General features: G+C 50.8%; 1 protein-coding gene across 3 annotated transcripts in view; it reads right to left on the minus strand.

Annotated features, from left to right (window-relative positions):
• Window positions 1-481: 481 nt before the first annotated feature.
• Window positions 482-17644, minus strand: part of RIMS3 (regulating synaptic membrane exocytosis 3) — a 46180-nt gene continuing 29017 nt past the window's right edge. For all 3 annotated transcript variants that reach the window (XM_073317815.1, XM_073317812.1, XM_073317814.1), the window contains exons 3-7: window positions 12775-12916; window positions 11822-11934; window positions 8129-8230; window positions 7231-7370; window positions 482-6087 (exon numbers count right to left, since the gene is read on the minus strand). In XM_073317815.1, the coding sequence (XP_073173916.1) occupies window positions 5875-6087; window positions 7231-7370; window positions 8129-8230; window positions 11822-11934; window positions 12775-12916 (710 nt within the window). In that variant the 3' untranslated portion in view covers window positions 482-5874. The remainder of the gene's footprint in view (window positions 6088-7230; window positions 7371-8128; window positions 8231-11821; window positions 11935-12774; window positions 12917-17644) is intronic.

Consider the following 17644-nt stretch of genomic DNA (forward strand, 5'->3'; position numbering starts at 1 on the left):
CCCACCTCTTAGGGAAGTGGATTGACTGCAGCAATGGGAGAACCCCTCCCATCGGCATAGATAGTGTACATACTGAAGATCTACAGCTTTGTGATGCTACTGTGTTACCTTCCAGGATCCAGGGAAATACACGAGACAAGATCTAGGATTTTTTTTTCTTTTTTTTTTTTTTTAAAGACATGACCGCTTTACTCTAACAGTGAGACAAGCATTTACAAAACTTTTCCTCAGTTCTCAGATCTCGCCTTAAGAACCTGCTTTTCCAAGTCTTCGGCCCAGGCTGATGCTGATTGGTGTAATCGATTTCACAGAGAACAGTTGTTATAGGTGTGACCGCCTAAGATTCTATTTTACATAATTTTCTTTCTACACTGTGGTGGTGAAGGTTCTAGTTTCAGGTCTTTACCACACCTGTTTCATTTCCTAGCTGCCACACACGCTTCCAAATTACATGTAAAGCAGATTCCCACCCCCCCTCCCCTCTGGGCAGGCTTTTCTACAATCTGTCAAACTTTCCTAGCACACCGTGACCCTCTAACAACTGGTTTAGCCCCTGCTGCTGCTTCCTACGCTCGCCCTTGTGAACCCTGCTTTTACGAAAGCCTTTGGAAGGCAGGGGATGTCTTTCTGCCCTCTGGGATGCAGAAGGAGTCCTTCCTGTGCTTCCAATGCAACCACCAAGCACCATGGTGGCTGAAAGCTCTTGTTTAACCCTTCAAATGCTGGTATGTTCTAGCACAGTTAAACACATTCCTCAGAGGAAGCATACGGGTGCGTATGCCACAAACTGCCCCACCGATCCGAAAAAGTTTTACGCGGGGTTTGTAAGAGTCGAGCGGAGGTGGATTATTTAAGCCTGAAACAGTAAAGCCAGTGCTGTTTGTATAGATGGCTTTGTACCGTTCAAGGCCCTCCTCTGCTCCAGGCTATGCCAACACCCTTTTCAGTAATACAAAGGTATTTATAAGTGCATTAGAAAAACACACATGCTGTGGCTTTCAGTCATGTCAACTCAATGTTTACAAGTTTCCAAGACACTCAACAGAACAGGATTCCTCGTATCAGCAAAGGTAACCCAGACCCAACTCCTTTGACCAAAGGCTTCGTTCCAGGCTTTGAAAACCAATCAGCTTCATCTATAGAAGTGGGCCCCGGGTGACACATTTGTTTCTGATGTCAGAGAGGGGGGCTGAGAGCTGGGGTAGATACCTGTACAGGAAGCACTTATTCTAATCTCAGCTGCCCATGGCTTTTTCTGGTACAGCTTCACGGACTTAGAAACCCAGCTGCAGAACAGCTGGATGCCCCTCCCCCCCCCACACACCCCCAATTCTTCATTCCTTTTCAACATACCATGAAGCTGACAGAACAGTGATGGTTGTCAGGCCATTCCTCCCTGTTTGCTACTGCCTTACGTACCAGCTATGTGGGACAGAAATCATCTGCTACACTGGCCCATGCACTGAGTATATGTTTTTGGACATACCAGTGTTTTAAAGAATCTTCACAGCATCTTCCAGCAGCAGTGGGGTGAGTCAGTGCTTGTCGTCACATCTGGGCATGCTTTCTTTCTCACGGTTACAGGTGCCTTCAGAGCCATAGCACGGGCTCTTGCCTTTTCAGTGTAATAATGCCCTCGGCTCGCAAGAAGGCCACATGAAAAATGTGCAACAAAAGCTGAAGCTGCATGAAAAGATTCATGTTTTATTACAAGCTTGGAGCAAGCCTCAGCAATTGTGGGAATGCTTCAGGCTAAGCTGGGGCTAATTTCCAGATGAGAAGAGCCTGAGCCAGTTTCCTGGACTCTGGGAAAGTTTCGGTCCCTATCTAAATTTGCTAGATCAGGCCTGTCTCTAGCTTCCAGCAATTTAGTTATACATAGAGATGATGCAGTGCTCCCGCCGTGTTACATGGCTATAACTGGTTTTGCTTGGACTTCATTGCAGGTTTTTAGCACCGGACCTCAAGGGGAAACACTCTGGGCCACGCTCATCCTTTTAACTCCACCAGGATGTCTGGGGTTGGATTCTGATCTCACTTGCACTAATGTAACCCTGCTGACTTCTGCCAACTCATTCCTGGTGTACGTGAGCTCAGAAATAAGCCCTAAGTATTTATTATCCTCACATCTGGCTTCCCTTTTTGGGGGGGGGCATGGGCACTGGTTAGGTCCAGACTAAAACAGACAGTCTGCAAATGCCCTCATCAGCAGTGCCCCTGGGCAGTAGAGGCATGCGGGTGGGTTTGAGGTTCCTTTCCTGACCAAAGAAATGATGGGGAGAGGGCGCAATGAGTAACTGATGAGTAATGCTCGCAGCCAGCCATCACAAACCACGTAACAGACAAGAAATGCCCTTTTGCAATAGAACATTTCCTCCTGCCCCCCTCAGCTGAAGCCTTGTTCTCCATTAGGTCTGTGGGGACTTTCATGTAGCGTGTAGAAAAGCAGCTCGGACTGAGGGTTTTTTTGTCTGAGTGAGGGAAATGTCTGACACTGGATCTCATGCATAAGAAAATAAAAAGGAGCTGACGTCACAGTGTAAACACGATACTTGAGTATTGTCTTTTTTTTTTTGCAACCCAAAATAAAACTTGCCCTGTCCCCCTACAAGTCCCCCAATGTGAATGGGGTCAAGTGGGCTGGGCTGGCCAGGCAGCGCTGAGAGTGAAGCAACAAAAGCTTTGATGAGGCTACAGTTTGTGTAGAGGACGACGGCAGCCATCTGAAGTCCTCAGCGTGGTGGCTTTGCCATGCCAACCCGTCTTGGGGAGCAGAAAGAATCACTCCCTCGAATCCATGTGCTTTGCTTTTCGGAGTTACTGCCTAGCAGCAAGACTCCAGTTTATACTGAAAAGGAATCCGGGGTGGAATTTGTTCTGATTCTAGTTACATTGTTATTCTCCAAAGCATAGAATGTTTATTAATAATAATAGTAATAATAATAATAATAAAAAAAACCCCAAACACTCAGGAGTGTCCAGGTTGTTCCCTGGAGAATCTGAGCATGTCCTTCAGATTACAGTTCTTTTGTTCTGGCACTGGATTTTCCACACATCAACATGAGTAGATTTTTCCAGCTACTGCTCACATGAGAGCGGCGGACCGTATTGGAAACCATAGGATTTGTACGTGGTTGTGGATATACAACCCCAATTGTCTTTGTTCTAGGTGGCCTTAGAGTGCTATCCTTGAAAAAGTCTCTGCAGATGTCCCCACTTTATCTTCAGCAAAGTATTATGCTAAGAGTTGGTTGGGGTTGAAGTTGCCATATCCCTTCCATTGGTTCTGAAAATAATGGGTTGTTTGTTTGTTTGTAAAGCTACGGTACTAACTCAGATATTTAGAGACCGCATGATGTGTGTTGGAGGAAAGGGAAAGAACCTGCTTACTTCAGTCCAAGTTAATGAGAAAGACATCTACCAAACTTTCATACTTTGTCCAAGCTGGCCTCTCAGGGCTCAGCTCAACTTCCAACTCAAATCAGACCTGCTAATTTGTCCAGCAAAGTAAGGCTGGGTTGTCCTTTTCTTTCCTTCTAAAACTTGAGTGGCCAAAGCAAAAGCAGAGATGATGTTCATCTGAAGGAGAAGATCACTCCCTTGAAAGCTTGTCCTCTTCAGACACCTGCCCTCCTATATATTCAAAAATCCAGCACTCAGGAGCAAAGAAACCAAGTCCAGCCAGCCAAGGTGGACATCAGGTAACAGGATCATGCTCTGGAAGGAACCTAAATTCATGTCATCACCTTCTTCCAGTTCCAATAAGCCGGGCACAAAATGGGCTTCCTCAAATAACCCACTCTGGCTCTAAGGTAAAACCGTACAGTGGACCAGCAGGGCCACCGTTAAGTCTGAACTTGGAAATCAGTGTATATTGCTTGTACTGAACAGTCACTCCTCCACCATAGCAGACCAGGCTCTGGTTCCTTGGAAGAAAAACATGAGATCCTGGGGACTGGGGAGCAAACAGACCTATCTCCATCTGTAGTCAGCAGAATCCAGTCTGGTCCCCACTCAGCGATCCCAAGATATTTTGGTTTGGTGAAGTTGCAAATTCAATGTACATTTATAGCAGCTGAAATTCCTTGACACAAAGTTGCTGAAATCTTGATGGTGGTTGTGTGTCATAAGACCGCCACCAAAGAGTAAGTACATTGCCGACTGGCAGTTTCCATTTTGTGGAGGGGATGGTTTCATAGCAAAGTTCTTACCCTTCAGGTTTACTTTTTTGTTTCTTTGCGGCAATAAGTTCTTGTTGGCTCATCCTTGCTAGCAATGCAGGAGGAACCATAGGATGTTCCTTGTGCTCTGTGCATTGTGAAATTCTCTTTTTGCCAATCAATACTAATAAAAACAAACCCTCAACCTTGATTTTGGTTAGTTGGTATTAAAGACTGAAGGTCAGAGATATCTGCTAGGTAGAAATACCCCATTAATCTCATGTCCTTTTCCAGTCTGACCACTCTTGGTTTTGGAAACTGATCCTTCAGGACAGTCGTGTAATTTTTATTTATTTTTAATGAAGAAACCGCAGTTTCTAGTGGTGTCTCCCCTGAGTATTTTCAGCAAATTTCATTAGGCACCTTCATAAAAAGCTTCCATAATTCTCGGTTTTGCTACAAGAACTGGTCCTCTTTGGGAACCAGAATGCTGCTTTAAAAACAGAACAAAACAAAAAAAACACTCATCATAATAAATTCAAAACATCTAGTTTGTTTTGTGTAACCTATCCGTCACCCTTACGCCAGATCCACAGTGAGTACAACTGAGATGTTTCCCTGCAGCATACCAATGAATCGAGGGTTGGAAAAAGGTGCATTCAGCCCTTCTTTCTGATTACGGGCGGTATATGTTCTGACAAACCCTCTGTTTGCTCCCTGAAATGCAGTAATGGAGCATGGAAACCTTTCAGCTACAAGTTGGACCTCGCCTGGGGGTGAATGAGCAAAGGTGAGACTGACTAGGAGTTCAATTCAACCATCATTGCAATCTTCCCATTGCATCACCTCCTCCTAGTTGGAACTGTTGTATGAGGCATGGTGTCCATTACATTTTGGGGGTGGAACATCAAGTCAGAACCATAATACACTTAAATAACAGTCAGGTCAAATGCACCTCTTTCTTCCCCTACTGCTTTGGCAGAGTCACTTGTCACAGGCTACATGCTACCAAGAAAAAAAGTGATCCACAGATTGCTTGCTCAACCTTGCAAGATTTGTGTTAGGAATCTACCAAAACAGCAAGTGACTGGCGGATGGTTCCTGTCGGTAGGGAGAGTGTCCCTCCTAGATATTGCAGAGAGAGAGAATGTGTTTTAAATTAGCGCACGGCAGGCTACATAATATCATAAGATGCTACATTCCGTTACAAAAAGTAGCAGTGCTAAATATATTCATTTTTCTTTGTTTTAAAAAAAGCTATTTTTCCCTCAATGATCAGGAAAACAGAACGGAGGCAAAACAAAATAGAGTTAACATGCTACTTGCAGTGGGATTGAATGAATCGGATCCAAGACGCTCCCGCCAGCTGTTCAGATGAGAAATATGGTCCACAGTTTGACTGCTTTCCGAATATGACTCGATGAGATGCGGTAACAGTCTTGGGATCAGTTGTCAGTCAGTCATGTCCCTTGTTCTGTGTCACAAGTTTGTTCTTGTTTCTCCTTCCTGCCCCCTTCCCCTCTCGTTTAAAGTCCCCTGCCTGCGCGGTGGAACATTGCAGCTGGCGAGGAACATGTCGAGAGCAGCTTGTTTCAGGGAGGGAAAAAACCAAAACAAAACCAGACACAGAATATTTACAGCCGTGCCACCAAACGTTTTGGTAGGCCAGCTTGTTTCCTTCCCTCCCTCCCACCCCCGCCCTGAGTCCTGCCCCTTAGGGGCAAGAAGGACTAGTGGAGCTCTCTAGAGAGGACTGGGAGAGGCGACGCGTCAGAGGGCCGATGGTGGAGTCCGCCAACGAGGAAGTGGGGAAGAGTTTGTACCAGCCTGTGACCATGTTGGAGAGATCCAGTTCTTCCAGGACAATCTGTGCCATTCCCATGAAGCACTTGTGGTCCATGCGGCCATAATCTCCCCAGACGATCACCTACAGGGAAGAACCCTCATTAGCTAAACTGAACCTGTCCCAGACGGGGCTCCGTGCATCATATAAACCTTGGGACTCTTCTCCCGTCCCCCAGCACTTACCTGGGGGAAGCCAGGTGTGTCACACCAGAAATAAGGCATCTTGTCTTATTCTGAGGGGGGATCTGAGCTAAGGGCATGAGCAATGAATTTCAAAATCAAGACAATGGGGGTGCTATATTCCCATCTCTGACACTGATTCCTTGTATTGTGCAGCCATGACCAAGTCTCTCAGCCTCTCTCTGCCTCAAGTTACCGAACTGCAAAATGGGGCATTATAGCCTTAATGTCACAGGGATGTTGTGAAGATGTTACCCCACTGAGAAATGATTGTAAAATGATATGAGATCTTGGCTGCAAGGTGCTGCCTGCCATTTCTAAGCGAGGAACATCTCTTAGTGTCTGTATGGCGCCCGGTCTGTACAGGTCCTGCCCTTGGATGAGGCACTACCATAATATGAACATATACAGTTCAAGACCTGCCTCTCTGAAGCACTGGATAGCTGCAATTCCAATGGGACCCACAGGATCTCAGCATCTTCAACATTTGAGCTCTCCCTCACTCAGCCTAATGGTCACCCAGTTGGATGCTGATGTCGCACCTCAGCGCACAGCCATCCTGGCCACCCATAAGGTGTGGGCACTAAGGTAAATGATGCCATGTGTGTACCCATGAGCAACTTGATCGAGGGAAAGGTCAAAAGTCCCTTCCATCCCAGGATCTTAAAGCACTTTACAAACCTCTATGAATGAGCATATGAGAGATGACCATGCCCCTGCATGATACGGCAGGAACTATTGCCCCTTGGTGCCAAGGAGTGACACAGAAAGGGGAAGGGACTTCCCATGGTCAGGGAGGAAGTGAGGGGCAGAGTTGGGATGGAACCCAGGAATCTAGACTCCCAGTTCCCTCCCCTTTCCCTCAAATGAAGCGTTCATGGATCTGCTCCCCCAGTCAAAGACCAGATGTTTGACTGGGTCTTTTTACAGCCAATGAATAGGGGGGATCTGGCACCTGCTGCTGGGGGCATTTCCTCAAAGATGTCCAACTTTCTCTTTAAGAAGTGGTCTTTGCCCACCTCCCCTTGAAAAAGGATTACTTCACCTGCAAAACTCTGCCCTGTGGGCCCTCGTCAAAGAGCAGCGCCTGCTGGTAGAATGGGTCCCAGGTCTTCTTGGCCATCTTGGTCTTCTTCTTGGCCAGGCAGGTCCCATTCTCCAGCAGATAAACTTTTACATAAGTCGCTGCAGTGAAAAAGAGAGAGAAGCACAGATGCAAACCGGCTGTGATGATCCTCAGCAGAACCACCTAGGCACTGGGCCTCATCTGCAGCGGGAGAAACCAAGGCAAGCACTGCCAGGAACACACCTCAACCAGAGCTCTGCCTCCTGCAAGGATGCTGGCCTGCCGAGACCCCCTCCCCAAGCCCTGTGTGTGTGTTTTGTAGTTTCCCAGAGCTATGCAGAAGGGATGGGTGAGGGACGTCTGGTCTGTTTGGTGGGGCAGGGGGGAATGGGCACCAGGAATTTCGGGAAGGGGTGCTGAATTATTGACATCCTGCTGTATTGTGATGCATTCTCATGGAGGAGAGGGGCTGTGCTGTGCTGGTAGCTTTGATTTTTCACTTCCTTGTCGGATAGGTTTTGTGTTAGGTGTGTGGGTTGTCAAACAACCTTAACTGCCCCCGGTCATGGGGGTTATTTGTGTTAATGCCTGGCTCTGCAGTGGTGAAACGCCGGTGCACTCAGCCAGTCAGACCCGCTGCTGCCCACTCCAGGCAGAGCCAGACCCAAGGAACTAACCATAACATGACTGGAGGGGGAGCCCCAAGGGATGGGGGGGGGCATCTGCCTGTTATTGGGGTGTATCATAAAGCAACACTATCAAGAGCAAAATAGAGGCATGAACTCCTTTCCATACCACCCCACCCTCACCGCACACCTTCCCAAAGCTTCTGGATTCCACTGGCTCTTCCTTAAGGCTTGTTGGCACAGATACCTACCAGGGATGGACTTGGGACCCAGCTTTGGGGTGAGGCCCCTGGCCCGGATCACCTCCACCTCCAGCTGCCCACTCCTATCGATCATCCCAATGTGGACATCACCTAGGACAGAAGGGGAGAGGTGAGACTCAGGGGTCCCATCCTGTGTCGGGGACAAATGGCCGCCCTCCCAGTTAGCATCCGTGTCGTTCCCTTACTCGCCTGCGTACTGGCCTGGGGCTTCCACTGTCCTCTGCTCCCTTGCTCTGAGGACCCTGTTCTAAAGCACCAGGTGCACTGCAGAGCAAGTCCCAGAGCACCCAGTATCTTGAAACGGCTGCAACAGGGGGTGGCGGGGACAGCAAAATGAAAGCAACAAGAACGTGGAGCTGACAAGACGACAGGACATCACAGGAGAGCCATCTAATCCCTTCCTCAAGGGAGCTTTGATGGGAACATGTCTAGGACCCGGAACTCGATTCTGGGCATCTTGTTACCAGAACAACATAGAAACAGGGGATATAATTCAGAGAAGAGCGACATGCAATGGGCTTCATGCACCTGAGTGCCAGTCTGAGCATGCTGTCAGGGTACCGGGACAACTTCGTGAGACATCAATGGCTGGCTCTGCGGAATTTCGAAGCGTCCACAACTTCAGGTGAGTTGTACCCTCTGGAAATCCAGCTGTAGCATTTTAAAAATGAGGCTCCCCTGGTTTGAGAGAGAGCTTGTTCCTCCTGCTTTTCCGACAACTCAATTAGTTGTCCATGTACTTTTGTATCCGTCAGGCCATTTTGAGATACGCCCTCTCTGAACCCAGAATCAGCCCTTTGGGAGCTTTCCCCTTGCCAGAGGGTGAATATGCTAAGATTAACCAGAGCCATGCCTTGGGAAGGGGAGTTCCTCGGCATGGCATGTACGTTCTGGGGCTGCCCCAAGAAGTTGAGGAGGTGGAGAGAGCATGGGTCTCATCTCCATTCTACCTTCAGTACACTGCATGTCCTTGTGGGCCCAAGCCTGGCTGAGTACCCAGCAACTAGTTCCCTTCAGATGTGGGGTGGGCAATTTCCCTGCCTATAATGCAGTTCCTCCAGCCCTTTTTGAGTCCCATGAAAGCAACCCTAGAGATGGTCCGTGTCCTTTTGGGCCGGGTTCAAAGGTATTTCTGACGGGCCCTTGGCATGCCCCCGATTCCATGTCATACACTTTACAGTAGCATCTCCAGGGATAGCCCCAGCCCCCTGTTTACAAACCCTGAATCTTCCCTCTGTCAGTAAGTGAGTTAGTAAGTTCTCCACCCAGATACCTCTCCCCCACCCTCTTCTAAAATGCTGGCCAGCAGAGGGCAGCTGAGGAAAGCATGTTCTCAAGCATTAGGCGCCAAAGGAGAAAAATGAAATACCATGACAGTGGATGCAGGGGGGAACAGGTGGGTTTGTTAAAGAAAAAGGGAAAGCAAAGACGATGCGATTTCTCAGCTTGGTGGTGTGAGGATGTGGCAACTCGGCTGGCAAAGCCCAGAACGACATGAACAACAGAAACCACCATGGAGAAAGAAAGAAAGAAACCAGAAGGAAAACAAAAGAAAATGAACTTTTTTTTGTTGTTTTAAGCTCACGACACGGATTCGGTCTCCCACTTACGACGTCCGCAGCAGCCCCAGCAGGTACAGCCCTTGGGATGTGCACGGAGGTGGGTCCCCGTCGCTCCACCGGTGTGTGACAGGCCTACGGCCTGCACCCGTCGCACCGGTGCAGCCCAGGGGAGGGAGCGGGGGGCGGCGCAAGGGGACGGGGGGGCTGTTGGTGTCACGCCGGAGTTTAAGAGAAACAAGATGAACTTGGAAATTCTCAGACACACTTTGCATTTCAGAAACGCGTCGGACTCGGAGCAGGGGACACCATAAGGAATGGGATGATGAGGACAGAGAATGAGCTGAGAGCCAGGCAGGGTCTCACCTCTTGAAAAATCCCAGGGTGGAGAGGAAGTTATGGTTTGGGGGTGTCACCTATCCCAGTGTTTCTCAACCTCTTCGATACCAGGGTCCAGCTTGCTGCCTTCCTAAACTGTGTCAGGGAGATCTTAGGGACCTGCACGGGTCCACGCAGTGGTCATTGAGAAACACCGACCTAGCCCACATGAATGGCCTTAAGGAAAAGAAAAATGCCTCCTTTCTCCCTCCGGCCCCAAACTTGCTATAGAAAAACCAGGAAAATACTTTAAACGCAGCCGGTCTGATTCGGATCTCCCTCCCACCAGTGACACTCAATTGACTTTAAAGGGGTTACTTCTGATTTACACCAGGCTCAGCGAAAGCAGAATCAGGGTCAGGGTCAATTTGTTCATGGTGGTTTTTTTACCAGGGAGAGGAGGGTTTCACCTTCCAAACATTAGGCATGAAACACCTCTTCCTCCCCACCCCACCTGGCTCAGCTCGACCCTTCATCCTGCTGAGGTGGAAAACAGGCACCAAGCCAACTACTGGTCTTTAGAACATTTCCACCAGCTGCATTTTGAACATGCAAAATCTGGGGCAAAAATCTTGAATGGAAATTTTGAATTTTGATTTAAAAGAAAACGGGTATGGGGGAGTGAAAATGTGAAATTCCACACACACACACCCCGCCTACCCTTGTTCTTTCCAATTAAATCAAAGGCCTGTCTGTTCTGTGCGTACATAAAAGATCTGCTGAACCTGGGGAAGGAGTTTTGTTCTACTGCCCTTCCTCAAAAATCACCCCACCACTGTTCTGAAGAATGTTTTCTGCCCTCTTTGCCCTCCCCCGCAGAGGTGGCCGCATTGCGGGGCTGCTGCATATAGGCTGTGGGATCCTTAGGACTCAAAGGCAGTATGGAACTTAAGCCAGGGGCTTACAGAAAAAAGGACCTGCTTCACTCAAGGTGAAAGGATCATTTTCTTTTATACAGAATAAGGCCGGTATTCACCTCATTTGCAGTTGCAATCGTTGTCCTAGCACGGTGCTCCTCCCAGCTTAACATCTCAAGAGAAATCCCAGCTATGGAACACTTCACTGGGGTAAGACAGGTCCCTCTGCAGTATCTGGGCATTGCCACATGTATGCCCAAAATCGGCACTCTCTTCCCCTCTTCCAAAGGGGCCACCTGTCTGCTCCTATGGCACCTGTGTTCTAGTCCAGACACCTCGCTGCCCTTCCTGCACCGCTGCTGGTTTGTCAGTGACCCTGGCAATGGCTGATCTTGAGGCAGATTATAAAACTGGGATTTTGGTTCCTAGCCCCCTTCGGTCCCTTTCAAATCCCAGCCTGACCCAGGGAAAGAAACGAACCCCATCGGGCCTCCCCGTCTGTTGTTTTGGGCTGGGTCCCTCCTTCGGGCTGGGGCACAGCTGTGACATTAAAATGGTCTCGCTTCAGGCCCTGGAGAGCAATCCCCGCTTATTTTCATGTGCTCACTCGCCTCTTCACTGAGAAAGCATGCGTCAGGCCCCCGACTCCAGCCCAACTCCCACCAGGCAGGTCACAGACACCCACTTCCCTTAACCCCGTGGGAGGCAGGGTCAGGGCCTGATCCTGACCTTGGTGCCAGTCACCGGCAGTCCTACAGTGAGATCTGGCTGTTCAACTCCATCCGCGAGGAGACACGGGCCAGGCATAGGGCTTGGAGCCTAATCCAGTGTAACAACTTCCCCTCTTCCCTTGGGCTGGGCCACCCGCTCCAGCTGTGAGCACTCACCCATCGGAGGCGTCGCCAGTGTCTGCCGGCCAACTATCTGCGCCGGCCCGAGCCCGTCTAAAAAGTCACTGAACTGGCTCTCGGCTCCCAGCCGGGTCATGGGGAAAATGAATCTGAGATAAAGGTTGGGGGGGGGGGAGAGAGGGGATGGGACAGTATGGGTGAGACAAGCCCCCGGGTAGCACTGGATTTCCCAGCTGATAGTTCTTTGCGCAGAGATAATGTGCCTTGCATGAGGATCTCAAAGCACGGAGCGAACATGAATTAACCAAACCTCCCTTACCGTTTGCTGACAGTGGCATCAGCTGCGGAACGGACCCTCCCAGGGCACTGGTAGGATACCCACCGCGTATGGATTAGAAACGCGGCTGGACAAAGCACAGAAGACTCTACAGGGAACAACCCTGCCCTGGAGGAGACAGCCCCCAATGGACCATCACTACCTCCGATTTCTACAGGACCCTGTGAACTCAGCACGAGGAACCCCCAGACTGATCTGACACTCTGTGCCCAGGGATCTGGGGTGCTTGAAAGCTGGGCAATCATCACCCCAGGGGGTCGTGAGGCTCTGTAGGAGAGCATTGGCTTGATGCTGATAGGCACAGATGACAGCCGGGACCGAGAACTCTGGCTCTGCACGCCGCCTGGGGGCCCAGGGGCTTGGTCTGATTTGGGGCACCAGAAGAGCTGACGTTAGCCCTGCTCTGAAGCTGTGCCCTGTGGGAGAACAGCAGAGCCGCCAGCATCCTCCCCCTCTGTGAGGAGAGCAGCCTCGGGGCAGTACATGCTTCCTCCAACCCACTGGGACAGCCTGAGTGCCGCCTCCGAAAGGAGAACTGGAGCAGGGCTTCTGTGCCTCGCTGGATCAGTCTGGGTGCTCGGATGGCGCCCTGCTCCCCGCCCCTCCGGTCCCATGCAGTACAGGGCCGGTCACCCCGCACCCTGGGCCTTACGTGCCGTCGGAGCTGTTACTGTTGGTGCTGCCGTCGGTCGATTCCCGGCTGCCCTGCCGGGTAACCCTGTTCCTCATCTCCACCGCGATGCCGGTTTCCGTGCTCCGCCGGATGGTACTGCGCAGTTTCTTTGGGCCGCCATCTGGAAGCAAACATGCAGATAAGCCGGGCTGGGGAATCGTGGGCTGGGAACTAAAGAAACTCCCCCTCCCGGACAGCAAGATGTCAGAGAGCAATCAGCACAATGCTCCCTGCACCCCCATCCTCGTCCTTCAGGGGTTGATGGTACATGGGCATGCAACATGACACCACCCTACTGGGACAGGCACCCCAGGTGGCATCTTGAGGGATGTTGTGTCTAGTGGTTAGAGCAGGAGCACAGCAAGACAGAATTCCTGGGTTCTAGCTGCAGCTCTCTCATCGACCTCGAGCAAGTCACTACCCCCTTGGTTTCCTCATCTCTAAAGTGAGGAGGACCATAGCCCCCTCTGAGGTGAGGTTTAGGGTTAGCTGATTGCCAAGTACTTTGAGCTCTGATACAAAAAGAGGCAGATGGCTCTTTGCAGCAGGGATGGCGTTTGTACAGCGCCTAGGCCCCGTCCCTGGCTGGGGCCTGGAGGTGCGACTGTGATGCAGCTCTGCTCTGCCAGTCCAAGGGAACTGCATGGCAAAATGGTAACACTCATTTTTGCAGGAGACCAAACTTCCTCGGGGGCTCCTCCCGGACTGGAAGGCACTCCCCCAGCAACCAGGAACCACCTCAGATCTCGCCACCTTCTGCTCCTAGTGCAACCTGCCTTTGCTCCTCCCAGCAAACAAATAACAATTGTCATTTTAAAAAAAAACCAACTAAACCCACATGCAATTTCCCCCTAGGAAGGAAGCAACGAACAAATCAACCACACACAGCAGATGCTCGTCCCCTCTCTCGCTGCACTGCAGAGCCTAGGGCACTCAGATGCCATGGAGATGAGCACAGTGTAAAAACTCAAACAGAGTCAAATAACTGAGGACCAGGGGCTCAGCAGGATTAAACAAAAGGACGGGTGTTTCCATGGCTAGTGAGAGTATCCACAGGTACATTTGAGGGGTAAAAGCAAGTTGTTTGGAAGGGATGTGAACATCCTGCTTGGGGACATGGGCCAATCTCTGCCTGATGGGCCTTGGAAAGGAGCTTCTCCTCGGGGCAGATTAGCACGGAATTATCCACTCGAGGCTTCTTGTGCCTTGTATTAGGAGTCGTGTGGTAAGCAAGATGCGAGAAGTAATTCTTCCACTCTCCTCAGCACTGCAAAGGCCTCGGCCAGCAGCACTGGGCCCCACACTTTGGGAATGATGGGGACAAACTGGAGAAAATCCAGAGGAGAGCAACAAAAATGATGAAAGGTCTAGAAAACATGACCTGTGAGGAAAGATTGGGTCTTTTAGTCCGGAGAAGAGAAGACAGGGTGGGGAGGAGAAGACACACATGATAATAGTCTTCAAGTAGGGAAAAGGTTGCTCTAAAGAGAAAGGTGATAAATTGTCCTCCTTAACCTCTGAGGATAGGACCAGAAGCAATAGGTTTAAATTGCAGCCAGGGCGGTTTAGGTTGGACATTAGGAAAAACTTCCCAACTGTCACAGTAGTTAAGAGCTGGAACAAATTCCCTAGGGAGGTTGTGGAATCTCCCTCTCTGGAGGTTTTTAAGAACAGGTTAGACAAGCACCTGTCAGAGGTGGGCGAGATAATACTCAGTCCTGCCTCAGCGCAGGGGGCTTGACTAGATGACTTCTCAGGGTCTGTTCCAGACCTACATTTCTTTGATTCCTCTAAAGCAGCTGGTACTGGGCAATCAGAGCCATGGGGCCCAGGTCTGATGCAGCCTGGCACTGCCCGGGTTCCTAAATAGCAAGCAGCAGATGGAATTCACTCCCAGGAGCACCCAGTCACTTGGCTGGCTGGTGGAACACAGCAGGTAATGTTGCCAAGGAGTGAGATGGGCAAAGGCTGGCTCCCACCTGCCTGTCCCTTCCCCAGCAGGGGAGCTGTAGATCTCTGAAAGTTACATGATGGATAATGCTCCCCTGAAATATCACGCTCAAGCTGAGATGCTTCAGATCTGCTGTTTACCTGCCCTTTACAACTGACCTTTTCCTTCTCTGGAGGGGAGAGGGAGTGGGGGTGGCTGCTCTGTCCAATGGGAAATGCTCTCTGCCCTACAGACCCCAAGGGAGGGGGGGCACTTTATAGCAGATAAAAGAATCAAAGCAGTCCACACGGCGAGAACTCCACCACATCTCCCAGCCCGCTGCTCTTGGGCCTTTGATAAATTATTCACTGGGATTTATGCAATCTTTGCCCAAAAAAAAAAAACAAAAACAAAAGCCATCCAGGCTGATTTTCATGTGCTCACTCGCCTCTTCACTGAGAAAGGGGTCGCTGTGTGAGCAAACGTGAGCCCAGCACCTGGTTTTCTGCATATAAAAGCCAGGGCCAGCATTCGGGGTTAGCCAGCAGGGCAATTGTCCAAGGCCCCATGGCTGCTGGGTTGAACCCACTTACAGTCGAGGGCTTTTCCCAACCACCTGGAGTTTTATGCGGACCTTCTAAAAGTCCCCAATTTGGTTCAGATGCTGCACTAAACTCCCAGGAACTTTGGCGTTGGGCAAAAGCTGAGCTGGATCCAAACCAAATTGCTGGAGCTGGAGGGGTGTCTGAAATCCTGTCCAAAATCCAGGTCTAAACTTTGCAAATGGTAAGTATATAGGGCTGAACTGAAAGCCCTGATCCAAACTGCTCCAGTCTAGCACCTGAACCCCAAGCATGCAGAAGAGCAAAGACACCAAAACACGGGGGAACATTTCCCAGTCTCAGCAAAGGTTCAGATCCAGCTCGTAAATAAACAGACACAGACATAGGTTCCAGAGCCTGATACCTTGCAAAATTCTACTTGCCCGGGGCTAGTAACTCCTTTTGATGGGCAAGTCAAACACCATTCAATTTTCCACTGTCACCAAGGCAAAGGGTAGGTGAAGAGATTTTTATACCTGGGCTGGCCAGCTGTCAGAGCAATTTTGCAAGGCTGGAGAAGGGGACTGTTATCAAACCTGGGTCCCCTGCCAGCTCTGAATATGGGGGAATCTTGTTCCCTGGATGACAGTTTTATTTTATTTTGAGATGAAGCAAATGTAGAGCCAGTTCTCCCCGGTAAACTCTTAAAGGAGGAGGGGAGTGCAAGCCAGTGCCTGCAGCGGGGCCCGAGAGGGAGATGGGAGAGGACACCCCAAACAAGCCTGGAGTTGATTTCATCTCCCCCCACCCCCTTCCCTTTCAGCTTGACTCTGCCTCTGTGCAGCATCTTCCTGGCGAGTGTTGCCATGGTAATTTTGTCTGCAATGCAGTGGGACCCCCTACAGCCAGCCCCAGAGTCTCCTCCCTGCTGGGATGGACTCGGGTTCAAGAGAGGCAGGAACACGGATCGATTGGAGACGCAAGAGAGAGGAGGAGCAACTGAGAAAACTCATTGATGCAGCAGGGCCGGGAGCACTGGCTCTGCAAGTGGTGGCATCCCTCATTTGGACTTGGATATGGCTGGATCCTTATCCAGCTCCGAGAGGCCGTCAGGCCGACATGGGAGCAGCCACCCAGGGGCTGCTTGCTGTGCTCTGCTTTTGCGGGCTGGATGGCTCGGGGGGGGGTCACAGGTGCTGGCAGGGAGGCGGGGTCTGGAAAGGCTGGGCCCTGCATTTATGCCACAGCTCTTTTGACTTTGACTGGGGGCAGGGGGTGCTCTTATCCTTTCATCGGGGGTGAAATTCACCCCAGCGCAGGGGGCGGGTGCCAAGCCTTTACCACTGGTGTAGACAACCAGTGCATCCTTGCTTTGGTCCGCCGAGCTCAGCTGAGGCTCTTGATTCGTATTGTTTGCCAGAGCCAGAGGGTGCCAGGGGAGAACACGCATGCAGGCACACAGGACGATGGCCTGCGTCATTCCTCCTGGCTCCCACACCCCTGCCCTCTGCATGGGCAAGGCGGCATCATACACACCCAGTGAGGTGTCCCGGGGTGGTGAGGCTTTTGCTGTTGTAGCAGCTGCCGGGCTGGGCTAGGCATACAGCTGGCATAGCCCTCTGCATGCTGGGATCCCTCTGTTATACTGTCCTGTTCACTGCCGCTGTCGCAAGGCTTCTCACTCCTCCACGCCCTTGGGAACTCAAGGAGTCCTAGAGAGCCGCCTCCCTGTGCCCAGCTCACATGCGTAGCCCTCCTGCAGCTCAACAGCCATAAGCAATCAGCAGCCTGATCGGGCCACGTACCCTGAATGCGAGATGGAAGGAAGCAGGGTGTAGCAAAGCAGGCAGCTGGGAATCCTGGGTCCGTCCACTGACTCGGCACATGATCTGGGGTAAGTCACTGCACCACCCCGTGACTCAGTTTCCCCATCTATCTCATGGGGGTGGTTGTCTTTTCCTACCACACCGGGAGCTAGTGAGAGCTGAAGTCAATCCGGATCTCGAAAGAGTGCTGAACTCCTTGGGTGGAAAAGGCTAGAGGGGAGCGAAGAGTCTGATTCACCCTCCCTTACTCGCAGGGAACAGCCCCGTTCCGACCAATGGATTATTCACATGCTTCAGGGCGTTTGAGAGGCAGGGTAGGAACAACACAAAGCAAAACGACCTCCGAGGAACGGTTGGAACCTCAGGGAGAAAACGACGCTTCGTCTCATCGTGATGTGCACATCCGCGGCTCTTCTGCCACGACCCGTGACCTATCGGGCAGCCCTGCACCCGGACAGCCGAGCTGGTTGGGGTGGGATGCCCCTACTGGGTGACGGAGGAGAGTCAGGGCTTTGTTAACGGGAAGCGTAGCGAGCTGGCTGAAGGTCCGG

The sequence above is a fragment of the Lepidochelys kempii genome, chromosome 19 (assembly GCF_965140265.1).
Source record: "Lepidochelys kempii isolate rLepKem1 chromosome 19, rLepKem1.hap2, whole genome shotgun sequence".
NCBI lineage: Eukaryota > Metazoa > Chordata > Testudines > Cheloniidae > Lepidochelys > Lepidochelys kempii.